Genomic DNA, 13,795 nt, shown 5'->3' with positions numbered 1-13,795 from the left:
AAACGATAATATGTTTACAAATATTCTGCTACTATATGTACCTGTTTTGGTATTCTTATGGACTTAAACATTGCAATAATACTGTTGAACTTCCTGTTATAATGGTGGGATAATGAGTAAGCTCATTGGGAGTGAAGCAGTGTTTGCCAATCTGGAAAGTTTTCTTTAAGCCAAAATAAATTAAAAAAAATAAAAATAATTAAATAATGAGAGGAAACAAACTAGCATAAATGTTATTTTGTCCTCAAAGAGGCTGCTGCAATCCTGGGCTCTAAGAAACACTGTGAAAAAGCTGGGTTCCTCAATATGTCTATAGAGATTTTCAGTCATCCAGGTCATGGTTTCCCCAAAGGTGCTTTTTCAAGGCAACTGGACTTTCTGGTTTTTCTTTGAAGATGTTTTGCTCCTCATCCAAGAAGCTTCTTCAACTCTGACTGGATGGCAGGGAATGGAAGAATATATATTCCTTGCAGACAGCTGGTCATTTGCATTCTTTTTTTTATAGAGTAATTGAAGCCACTCGGAGGTTTATCTCTGTGGTCACCTGAGTAGTTCAAATGAGTGTGGAGCCTTCTTGGAACTGTTGAAAGGATTGTGTTGTAGACTGGAGATAGATGATGTTGTATCCCTCCCCACTCAATAGAAAGTCCAGTTGCCTCTTGAAAAAGCACTTTTGGGGGTTCCTCAATACTTTCAGTTGAAGACTAGCAATTCTCTAGTCTTCCTTCTCTGCCCTATTTTCCTCGCTTGCATTTTTAATGATTTTGGAAGGGAAATGTGTGTCTTAAACTACTATGGTACTGGATACCACTTGTTGAGAAACACTGGTGTAGACTACAAGCTATTTGTTAGATAGTTAAAATACAGATTATGTGAAAATGTATTATTAACGTAGTATGGTTATTGCTGGTTGGGGGTTTTTTTGCTATTCTTAAATTCATATTCCTCTATCTGACTCTTCTTTTGGAACTAATTTCTAAAACAAAATGTAATAATTGAATGAATTAGTATTGTCTAAGATGCCAATTTCTAGTAAATAGAACAATACTGCATTGTATTAGTTTTTATAACAGTACTCCGCAAATAGTTCAATTTAAAAAAATAGCTGCAAGGTAAAATTGGTCCATTATATGTTTGGTTTGATGTGACATTTTGGTTTACTGATTACATTGAAGTATCTTAGAATCATAGATGAAAAATGTTATTTAGGTGATCAAGTCTGTCCACTTTTCAAAGCAGGAATTCAAATTAAAGTATCATCAATGGCTGATATTTATTTACTTGTTATATATTTATATCTTTGCCTTTATTTTTGAAGCTCAAGTATGTAGCACTTTTTATTTCATTTTCCCCACAACAATTTGCTGAAGTATTGACTGATGACTGGCCCCAAAGAACCTAGACTTTAATCAGTCCAGGTAAAATGTATCAGGTTCTCCAGAACAACAGAGAATAGTTTAGCATCCTAAACCTTTGTAATCTGATCTGAAGAGTGCTATCATATTCCCACTCAATCTTTTCTCATCAAGCCCAAACATTCTTAGCTCCTTCAATCTCTCTTTTATAATACTTGGTTTCTAATCTCTGATTGTCCAATTCACTTGAATCCTTTTTAAAGTGTGATGCCCAGAACTGGACAAAATACTCTAGTGGGATTGCCAAAGGAAAGAAAAGGAAGTCATAATTCCCGTGATTTGAAAACTATACTTCACTTGATGCAGCCTAAAATTGCATTTTCTTATCTGCATTCATATATTATTGACTCATAGTTGGAATGTAAAACTATTATTCCAAGTTCTTTTCCAATACTGGTAAACCAGCTGTTTCCCATCCCGTAGTTCAGCATTTGAATTCTTTTCCTGAATGCAATTATTTCTCTCTTACTTAATTATTTCTTACTTCAATTATTTCTCTCTTAAACTACATCCTATTATTTTCAGCCTATATTTTTAACCTATTATTTTGAATTTTATTTTAATCTTCCAGAGAAATATGTGCCATTTACAAGATATTTTAAGTGTTCCATTTATCTCCACATCCAGATAATTAATGAAAATGCTGAATATTCATTGCATTGATGAGTCATCATTAAATAGTTTACAACTTAGCTCTATACACTTAATGCTTATACCTTCCAGCCAATCCACACCCAACTAAACTTGCATTCTTGGTGGATAACACTCAGATAATCTTGCCTTGGTGTTACCAATCAGTGGTTTATATTACAAGCTGGAAGGTGGAATAATTTTATCTTATTAACGGGCCTCTTTTCCCCCCCGTCTTCCTATAATAAAAGATCAATGCATTAGACTGCAACTAGTTAAACAGAACTTCCTGACATAGCCTAGTCTTCATATGTGTGTTGTATCATAGCTGTCTTAACAAGAACGTTTCCCTTTAGCCCAGCTTCTAAAAAGGACTTTACAGTCCTTGTGCTGGTCTCTGACACATGGGGAGAGCTTTAATGAAAACTTTTAATCCAGGAGTGGATTTTTTGTCATTGTGCTGAAAAGCATACTGAAATATATGAAGACTTTACATTAAATCACCAAAGTGTTAAGAACAGTGGTGAAATCCAATTTTTTTACTACCGGTTCTGTGGGCATGGCTTGGTGGGCGTGGTGTGGCTTGGTAGGCATGGCTTGGTGGGTGTGGCTTGTGAAAGATACTGCAAAATCCCCATTCCCTCCCCACTCCTGGGGGAAGGATATTGCAAAATCTCCATTCCAATCCCACACTGGGCCCAGCCAGAGGTGGCATTTGTCGGTTCTCTGAACTACTCAAAATTTCAGCTACCGGTTCTCCAGAACCTGTCAGAACCTGCTGGATTTCACCCCTGGTTAAGAGGAAAGTACTTTGGGCCAGTCATTATCTCTCAGCCCAACAGGGTTGTCGTTGTGGAGATAATAGGAAGAAGGAGGTGTATTAGGGATGTTCATTACTTAGAATTGTTTATATAAATAATGAAGGTAGGATAAAATTAAACAAATAAAACAAATAAAATAGGAAATGCACATCGCATCAGAACTGATCTTTAGTGTTTGGTATGCTTTTATTTCATATATATTGTCAACCATTATTGGTGTTCTATTTTTTTCCCCATTTCTGGAAGAGAAATGTAAATATTTTATATTTCTAAAGTTTCCATTACAATTTTTCACCATCCTATAATCAGATATATATATTGTATTATGCATATGTCATAAGTAGAATGTGTCACTATCTGAAAAATAGCCCAATGTTGTGAAGACACTTAGCAAAAGTTTTTTTTCTTGTAAGCAGAAGTTTTTTTTTCTTTGACAACTTCATGAAAATGAGATATTTTTTATTTAGTGCAACTTCCAAAAACTGATAGTTTCCTCGGTTTCATGAAATGGAGATTACTCTTTTTGAGATCTCTAGATATCTTTGCACGCTAGATAACTTGAAAAGATCTAGAATTTTTTAAAGCTTTTCCAATAGTTTTAATACTTTTTTATTTTACCTAATACAAATTTTCCTTGAACATGAATTTTATGATAGTTCCACCATTTTTTAAACTTTCTTCTATAAATATGTCTCCCATAACTTGGAAATTTAGTCAAATTTGCTTTGTTTTGTGACTGTAATGAATAGAAAAGCAAGAAAAAAATAAAATATAGACATTGAATCCCCCTCATGCTTGTTTAAAATAACAAAAATATAAATAAGAGGAATGCTTGGTAAGGTTTTGGACATTCTTTGATGCAATACTGAATCATATAAACAACAACAACAATCACATAAACACAATTAAACAACTTGAACAAATCTGGGCAATTTCCTTAATCTTTTAAGGAAGCTGTAAACATCTATCTAGTTTTAGTTTTTTGTCTTATGATAAAGGCACACTTATAGATTAAGTTTTCTTGAGTTCTTTGAAGGAGCCCAGTATTGTTAAAAATACTTAGAAATTGATTTAAAATCTAAAGTAGAAATATGTTCTTAGTACTAAGAGGTATTGCAGTTTACTAATTTTATTACATTAAATTATTTCATTATTCTTCTGACTTTCTCCACATATTCATTTTATTGTAGGTCCTCCAGGTCCAAGAGGGTCCAAAGGTGACAGAGGACCCCAAGGACCAATTGGACTTACTGGGCCCAAAGGACAAAAAGGAGACAAAGGTGAACAAGGACCTCCAGGACCTCAAGGTGAAAAGGGACCAAGTGGCCCACCTGGATCACCAGGTGAAAAAGGTGGAAAAGGTTCCAGAGGTTCACCTGGGTCTAAAGGCCAGAGAGGTTCAACTGGGAAGACTGGGCTGCCTGGTCCTAGTGGAGATCCAGGACTCCCTGGACCACCTGGCAAAGATGGACCCCCTGGCCCACAAGGCCCACCTGGACCCGTAGGTCTTCAAGGATTTGTTGGTGAACCAGGGATACCTGGTGCTCGTGGGTTGTCTGGTTTCCCAGGTGTACCTGGACTACGTGGTCTTCCAGGTGAGCCTGGTCCTCCCGGACCACCAGGTCCAGGAATAGCTATGGCACTACAAAGTGAAATTAACGGTAAGCTGTTAACACACACGCTATGTGACTGCATGCTTCACTGTATATTTATTACCAATATATAAAAGTACGGTTTGAAACTACTGGGATGTTGACTATTGGATTGGACTGTACTCTGTGTACACATTGCAATGGAAGTTTATCTGTTCAAGCCTCCAACTAGCATGAAATGAACATCATGTTTTTTAAATCCAAGATTTCTAAGGAGGTACAGAAAAGCAATTGTTACCTTTTTTCCCCATCAGAATTCTTCACATTCTCTTTCAGAGCTGTTAGTGCTTGGATTCAGCCATTTAATCTATAACATTATACACAGAGAGATGGTCTGGGGCCATGAAGCACATTTTTGTCTGTCTTTCTCACTCGTCTTCTAAAGCTTCTCTCTATAATGTTAAGAAGACAATAAGTAATCTTGATCCTTGTTATAAGTCCTAGTATTTTGTACTATTATATGTAAAAAAATTATAAGCTCAAGCTGACCAATTCCTCTTCCCATCTTTTAATTTCTTTCTCTTCCTTCAACTGTCATATAGATTCAGTGATATCTAAAGTTTATTGAACTTTATTTTTTCTCCCTTATCTTTTAATTCACAAACAATTTCTATGTTACTGCAGAACTGATATATGAGAACCAATATTTGTCTCTTGTAATAATGGGAAAAGTTATGTATTATATGGAAAAAGTGGGCAAAACATAGTATATTGCCAGTATTCCTGTTAAAACCTGATAAGTAATTGTGTAGGATTGTTCAAATTTCATTGTTAATACTTGTTTCAAATTTTGCATAGAAAGTTACCCCAGAATGGTATTAGAAGAATGGTTTTGATACATGAATAAAATTTGGATGCTTTTCAATTTTATCCTGCAATCATATTATTAAACTGAGCCCTTTTTTTCTTAATGATAAACTAGAAATGATTTGAAGGCCAATTTGATAGAAAAGGATGGCTGCAACTCTCAATAACGGAAATTCCATTTCAACAATATTCTGAACAGATAATTAGTTTTTCAAATTGCTTGGCTTCCAATAATGTTATTCAAAACTATATCTACTAGGGTTATTAGTGCTTCAAGAGTAAATCAGAAGTCGTCTCGTGGGTTTCACATGAGCACAGTGTGTCCCTGATGCTTATTTAAAACTAGTGCATCTTTTCTCAGGCTTCTGTATATGTTTGAAAAAAAGATGCTATTATTTTAATAGTGGCATTGATTTTAATGGGTTGAGTCTTAAAACATAGGCATCTTTTTCGGGCCATACTAAAGCCTTGAAAAAAATCAGGCTGCCTTAACATATAGCACATTTTCAAAGTGTGCAGAGCCCTAAGATTATGTTTTCATTCTCCTGAGCGTTTATATGTGAGTGTTTCATGTTATAGGTTGTCCTGTTTACTGGAAGAACTTTTCAGACAACTGCTACTACTTTTCAAATGAAAGAGCCGTTTTTGAAGATGCAAAACTTTTCTGCGAAGAGAAATCATCTCATTTGGTTTTCATCAATAGCAAAGAAGAACAGGTATAAAAGCCTATCTAGCATGCTGTTAGATTTAAATAGTACAAAAGAACAAATATGGAACATCATTACTTCCAGCCATGCCAGTTGACAATGATTGGAGTTGAGTAGGTTAGACAAGACAGTCAGAAAGTATCTTATACATTGCAGGATCCAATCTAGGTTGATCACTGGGACCAAAGTTTTAGTCTTCCGAGCTTTCGGACTGGTGCTGGAGCCCATCTTCAGGGAACTTGTCTCTCACCAGAATGTGTGTGACTACAGAAGATTAAACCTTTGGTCCTGGTGACCAACCCAGATTGGCTTCTCCAACATTACCCTGGGACACATATATTTGCCTTCATTCATTTTATAGATGTTAATGTCTCATAAATGTAAACATCTGACTAAAGATAATCAGGAGGGATGATCAGGGGATTTCAGTTTTACTGAAAAAAGTTGACCAAAAATGCAAGTAGTCCTTGTTTAGCAACTGCTTTACTTTATTATCATTTGCAGTTACAATGGTGATGAAAAAGTAATGTTGTGATCAATCCTTGCATTTATTTGCTGTAAAGCAAAGGAAAGCTGAAGTAAACACAGTTGCAGTTTCACTAGCAACTATTTAACAACTGAGTTGCCCTTCCCACTTGTATTTGCACGGAAGACCAACCATCACTTGTTATAGGAGCTTCTGATGCTGTTACCTAGGTTGAATATTCTGCTGAAAATCCATGTTGATTTTTCTTTCTTGAAATGGAGCTGTCAGATGCTGCCATCTGTTTGTTCAGAGCAGTCCATGAGAAGAGGATCTATCACTCTTTCTTACTCTTACTTACTTGCTGATATTGTCTCGCCTATGCCTGCTTCCCCCCCCCCAAAAAAAATGATTTTCTCTAAAGCAAAATGCAGGCTAGGAGGTTGACTCAACAGAGGTGAGGGCAGGACTGGAAAAGGAATGCATACCTTCTTCCTGTCCATCTTGTCATTTTAATAAAATGACATTTCTACGTAGCTACGCTTCACTACATGACAAAACAAAGTTGAAGGCAACATAAGCAATATGTAGTTTGACCCTATGAAGACTAATCAAAGATTCCCAAATGTCAGCTTAAGCAGAGTGTGTGTGCAAACATAAACCAATGGTATCATTGAGAGTAATATTTCCAACCCCAGAAATAGAAATAGTGAACATCCAAAAGGTCTTGTTGAAAATAAGGCAGGATATTGTTCCAGATGAGATGATTATTGTAATTTCTATATGCTTTTGGGGTAACATGTTGGATTTTAATTTAAGTTATAAAACAAACCCTTCCCATTCAGCCTCCAAGTTCCCTTCTCCCTAGTCTCAGAGCCCCAAACTGTTTTATCTATTTATAGCTCTTTATTAGACATCTTCAAATCTGATTCCAGGGCAACTACAGCTGCATTAATATCCACATCATGCTACAATGAGCCACTGTAAATATAATAAAAGACAGCATTTTGTATTGAGGCAGACAAATTAAAATGTTTGGTCAGCATTTACTGAGCTGATGCTCTTGTGACAGCAAGCAGGGAAAAGGAACATGGGAGTTTCTTTGATAATCCCTTTTCATTCTGGCTGCAGAGCCCACCACGCGGCAAACAGTTCGTGTGGAAGCAGCATTTTTCACACTCTACTTTGCAGAATTTCCATTGCTAGAGTGGAAATAAAGTCCCTCTCTTCACTTCATGTGCCATAGCTGGCTATTACTACTATCAGCGCACTTTCTTTAACCAGAAAATTGGTTGGGAAAAAGACATTCTTGGTGGATGGTGAAAAGGAAATTGGACTGAGATTGGGAGCGTGAAAGGAAGAATGTGTTGGAAAAGGTGCTCAGATCAAATGAGATACACTCAGAAATAGTTCCAGGTTTGATTTTGCCCAGAAACTCATGTTTATGCTCAGTCACACTTTTCAAGAGGCTAAAATAGTTTAAGGGAGCCAAAACCCTGGGATGTGAAATAATGTGACCGATTCCTTCTTCTGTACACAGCAATGGTTGAAAAAACAAGTTATTGCAAAAGGCAGTTTCTGGATTGGTCTCACTGACTCAGCGAAGGAAGATGAATGGCGATGGCTGGATGGTACCCTACCAGAATACATGTGAGTACAGGAAGGACATTCACTGTTTTCTGCTAAAACTGTTTCTTAGCATCTGCCAATAGGAAACAGTGCAGCAACCTTATAAAGGGCATTGTCTTTTAGGTTTAGATTAATATTTCTTTGATTTCAAAAGGCTTATTGACAGAAAAAAAATACTGAATAACTAATAAAAGAAGATAATAAGGCACATTAAGCACCTTAAAATGCTTATTACAGACTTAATAGCAAACTAGGCCAGAGAAACCAGAGGTTTTTTTAAACAACTTTTATAAAGATGTGTGGGTGGAAGAAGGACAACAATTAAGGGTCAATTTTACTTGGCTGATTACAGAAAATAAGACTTCCATATTGCATCAGTTGTAAATCATTGCTGGTACCAAACTTGCGCCTTCATTTGTCGTTGAAGCTAAATATCAGCCAAACTCTTTTGAACTGGAATCAGGGTATACACTGGATCAGCACTAGATCAAGTAGACTAAGACCTGTCATTCCCACTGAATGAAATTATTACCTTTTTCTCCAGTCTCTCTGTTTGACTGCTGTTGAGCATTGCAGCTTAGTTTAAGGAAATGTTACTGGTATCTTTGGTTAATTCCTTCTTATCCTGATGAAATCTCCACATTTGTAACTTAAACGACTGCATCTTTAAGGACCTTAAGAAATCTTAAAGTGATTGTTCATAATCCACCCAAAGGATAATTTACTAGGAGGACGATACATCCCCAAATAAATATAAAGACTACAGAAATCTGAAGGATTATTAGATGGCAATAAACAGATTGAAAATCTCTGCTCTGGAGTTTTGCAATCCAGATCTAGTAGCTCTAATTATGCAAATTTATTTTTTTATTATAAGATAGTTCTTGCAATATATGATTGTTGATGTGTTTTGAGTTTATGATATGATAATATTAGGCATTTCTCTCTAAATACTGTATAGCAAGAAACTATTCTTTATATTTTGATTTGATTTCATTTGGATTTGGAGATGCATATCTAAATCTAACAGTAAGATGTATTTATATCTTAGTAGCTCATCTGCAGCTATAGATGAAACAAACAAATACAACCCCATTGAAGGATTACACTCTGTAAATGTGTCTATGTTCAGTCCAAAACCATAACATAATTTTTGGTCTAATTTTAGACTTTTGAGCTTTGGCAGTTTGTCCAACTGATTCCCATCTCTAAAGCCCAGCTGTTTTCAATTTCCAGAAAAAGTCATGCACTATTTGTTAAGGAGTATGATTTCTACTTTAGGAGAGATTTATTTTTTGTTCTGTTTTTACTGTTATAAATCTCTTCTGTCACACTGTCATGTGATGGCTTGGTTATGAAATGATCTTTTTTTTTGTTTTATTTAAGAAACTGGAGTGCTGGACAGCCTGATAACTGGAAACATGGCCATGGGCCAGGAGAAGATTGTGCTGGATTAATCCATGCTGGGCTCTGGAATGACTTTCACTGTGAAGATGTTAATAGTTTTATTTGTGAACAGGATGTGGAAAAAGGTATGGTAAGCTTTGAACCAAATGCATTCACATTTATTACGAAGGTTTATTACCAACCAAATTTCTGCAGCTGGGACAAGAGGGAATTGAATATCCTACTCTTACAGATAGAAGGTCTTGGAAGAGAACTTGTGATCAATCCTTATTAGCATCTGTGTATAAATATTCTCCCTAGCTGCTTCTGATGTTCAGGCCACTGAGTTTTAAACTACTGACAAGTTTACACAGCTATTCTTACTAGGTTACATACATTTGGCAATCAGTGTTCTAAAACATGCCCAGCTAATTTTGAAGAAAAGCAATGCAGTAATTTATTTTTTCCAGTTAACACCAAAACGACAGTAATGTAATTTCAGAACTAAAAAATGCAGGTTGAACGCTATACGCAATTGGACCTATTGTTTTTGAAGATTTTTTTAATGGCTATTGGACAATGGATGAAGAGTCAGGTGTTATTACTCAGCTTCCCCCTTTCATTAAACATTTCTGTAACTTACATGAAAATGAAACCTTGAAAAACGAGATACAATTCTCTACCTTTGTATTTTGTTATTATCAATTATATAGATATTGTTAATATATGACTCTTAGGTTAATTTAATAGAAGGGTTTGAGGTGGGGGGAGGGTCTACCATAAAATTCATTGGATGTTTTGGACAAATTATTCTGCTTTTTCCCCTCTCTCAGCCTAACGTTATACAAGGAGGCTGGGGTTAGGATAAAGTGCTCATCTGAGGTTCTTCAGAAAAGAAAGTGAGAAATATACAGCAAACATAGGGCTCTCTTGAATCAGCCTTCCTTATTTATTAAATTTATATGCTACCCTGAATTTAAATTTCAGTTAGAATGTGTGTTTAAATTTCAGCAGCTTTTAATACCTGAAACAAGTGGTCACTGCCACCAAAATGTGTTCTGTATAACAGCTAGAAAAATAATTCTTAGAAATCTATTTGTGTTTACTCGGTGCTGTTTCCTACAAAGTAAATAACTTCTACAATGAAGTAATACAAGAAGAATTAGTTCCCCTGACCTTTATGCCAGCACTTCAGTCCTGATCCCTATTGGATCCCCTCCCTTGCCCCCTCTTCAATTACCTTACAACATGATTAACAGCACAACATTTCACTTTATAACTGGCCTCAGATGACTAAGCAATTATAGAACGCAATTAAGATGTGTTAAATAAAGACAAATCTTTTCTCAGGTGGTATGGCAATCTTTCCAAAGAACCCAAGATTTCATTATGTTAACAATAGTCAACACTTAAGGTGATTTTTTAGGACCAAAATTGTCTTTTAATAAGACTATGGAGGTGGGGGGTGGGGAGGGATTATCTCTAGAGAAAAATCAGTGGATTGAAGGTGTTTTTTTTTTTTCTACTTCTGCATTTCAAGAGGGAAACTGACTGGTCTGCCCTTGTGATTAATTGACAAATGGCAATGGACAGTAAGTAGATAGACTGGACCAGGGGTGAAATTCAGCCAGTTCTATCCAGCTCCGGTGAACCGTTAGCAGCGGTTGCGGGAGGCTCTGCCCACCCGTGCGGACATTATGACGTTGCTTTTTTATGACAATTTTAAACATCTGTGCATGCGCAGGATTTATGCATGCACAGAAGGCTTTGCGCATGCGCGGATGACGGTGCGTGCACATTTGCGAACCGGTAGGGAAGTTAAGTGAATTTCACCCCTGGACTGGACATCTTTCTTTTATCACTTGTAATTAGTATACACTGATTTTCACATTAAATATCTTCCTACCATTGTCAGACTATTTGCATTTTGACTGGTTATGGTCAGACATAGATTTGGAAAGCAGTACTTACCATTGCAACTTACAGCTTTGGCATTGGTTTCTGGATTTTAAAGCCAGGTTTTACCTTTGTAACACTTGTTACTTTTCCTTTCCCACTGCAGCTCAGCCTCCAGGATTGTAATAGGTCGTGGGCCAAGAGACTGACATTTTCTTTGCAAAGAAATTAATCTGGGACTGAACCATCACTCAAATAAGAAAAGGAGCACTGAGAACTTTGATGAATAAACTTCATCAGCACAATTTGTCCTCCACATTTTCTAATTTTTCAGGGGCTTTACAACCTGTTGCACAAACATGTTGGTAGAAAATGTAATTGGACAAAACTCCTGTAGATCTCTTCAGTCTTTAAGCAGAAGGTATGTTCTAGTAAGAACTAGAAAATAGCAAGCTGATTACAAGTTATGACTTTACTACTCTAGGAAGACAAAAAAATACAAAGCTACTGTGTAAACAAAGCAGCCACTTGCTAAATTCCCAAATATTGGCAATTTATATAAATATACATGTATAAATTTATATAAATTTTATATATAAATATATATAGTCCAGTTCTGATCAGTAATATAGAATATACTTTTTAAAGCTTTTAAAATTCTGTATTTTTGTACAAAATGTTGCCTATTATATTGATTTAATTGCTTTTTTATATGAATATAGTAAATAGAAATCAAAGAAAACACCATTGATACTACTTATCATTCACTCGAAATAACCGTCTGGAATAAATTACTCATGTATAATAACTTTTAAAATTGATTTTAGATGGCATTTGTAGTCCATTATACAAAAATATACACAAAGTTACGATTCAAGGACAACATGCTTGTTTTTCCAAAATGGTCCACTGACCGAACTCCAGGCAGCTGAAAGTCTAGCAATAGACTTGAAGGAAGTGATAACATTGACTAGTAAAGTACATACTTTACATATTGTATAGAGAATTCCTGATTCAGTCTTCCTGATTCTAATTAAAATAATCAAGTGGTCAGAGAGCTAAAAATAATAATAATAAAAAGGCTTTGTCGAAGGCCCTGGGAATTTTTACTGGCTATAATGCAGGGCTTAATGTATTAGCTGCTTAACATGACCTAACATAAAATATGTTTTATGTTCCTCTTATTTTCTTCATGTGTAGGCAATTTCTATTGCTGTAATGGGCTTCAGACCATTGGGGACTAGTTTAAGTCTAATAAAATTTTTAACAAAAATAGATATTTCTAATAGACGTGTGCAACTTTTTCGTAATAACTTTTTGGTACCCACCCACTGGAGCAGGGGGGACAGGAACCAGTAGACTTTGCCATTTCTTGATTAGACTTTTTTCTGCTCCAGTTTAACGCCTCCAAATTGCAGCTTTTTCTTCCACATGGAAAAGAACTTGTCAGAAAATGGTTAACTATTCCATTCCACGGTTGCCTTCCTGTTGATTGTCAATAAGACGTTGCTCTGGAGAAGAGAGAGAGAAAAAAGCAAAATGCAAGGCATTGGGAAAGAGTTCTGTATATCTGAATGCAACATATCTCATTTGGTGGATCAGCAGGCAAAAATGCTACAATACTATAATACTTTTCTCTACTTCCACAGTGTTCAGTAAAGATTTGTGCTTAACATATAATTACAGTGAAAATAAAAGGCAAGTCACACATGTTGGCATAAATAGTATTTACATTATTTTTGTATGTAAAATTGATACTATGATTGTTTGTGAACATTTATATTTAAGATAAGCATCTGTAATCATTTTGCTGCAGATTTGGACACAATTGGATACCTAAAAAGAATGTTGGTAAACTCAGAATATTAAAACAATGAATACATCAAAGTAATTAACGTTTCCTCTGAAATGTTTTTCACATTAGGATAATTTGTTGCTGTGATCTGTGCTGTTCAGTTAAATAATGTACAAACCTTCTCTTTCTATCTCTAACATCCTTCTGTATCTCCTTCACTGGTACCAAAGCAAATTCTCAATTAGTTTGAAACTAGATATTGGGTGAGTTATTTATTTGCTGAGACTTACATGTTTCTCCTGTCATAAAGGACTCAGAACCACTTAAACTCTCAATGTCCAGCAAAATGATTAAAATCATAAAATAGCCACTATGGGACAGTCAAAACTGTCCTCTCCTCAAGGACAAATATTCATATCAGACTCTCAGAGGCGCTTTAGAAGCACTGGATCCTAATGGCCCTTAAGAACCATAGCAAGGGTAGGGCTCTAATCTCTTGAGAAGGGGAGCAGTGACAGAGAAGATCTGCCCCTGTATTCCCCAATCACAATGGTCCTTAGAGATTGACACCCTGAGCAATCATTTTTGGGGGAG

The 13,795-nt window shown here is 35.8% G+C and overlaps 1 protein-coding gene across 1 annotated transcript in view; it reads left to right on the top strand.

Annotated features, from left to right (window-relative positions):
* The window catches only part of COLEC12 (collectin subfamily member 12), a 94,767-nt gene extending 83,040 nt beyond the window's left edge, over positions 1-11,727 (top strand). Inside the window, exons 6-10 of the mRNA XM_070940989.1 lie at positions 4,057-4,527; positions 5,905-6,041; positions 8,036-8,145; positions 9,511-9,656; positions 11,573-11,727. Of these exons, the coding sequence (XP_070797090.1) occupies positions 4,057-4,527; positions 5,905-6,041; positions 8,036-8,145; positions 9,511-9,656; positions 11,573-11,592 (884 nt within the window). The 3' untranslated portion in view covers positions 11,593-11,727. The remainder of the gene's footprint in view (positions 1-4,056; positions 4,528-5,904; positions 6,042-8,035; positions 8,146-9,510; positions 9,657-11,572) is intronic.
* Positions 11,728-13,795: the final 2,068 nt, after the last annotated feature.

Source organism: Pituophis catenifer, unplaced genomic scaffold (genome assembly GCF_029215685.1).
Source record: "Pituophis catenifer annectens isolate HBS135680 unplaced genomic scaffold, rPitCat1.0.hap2 SCAF_3, whole genome shotgun sequence".
Lineage (NCBI taxonomy): Eukaryota > Metazoa > Chordata > Lepidosauria > Squamata > Colubridae > Pituophis > Pituophis catenifer.
The sequence above is the reverse complement of the archived record's forward strand: the minus strand, read 5'-3'. Positions and strand labels throughout refer to the sequence as shown.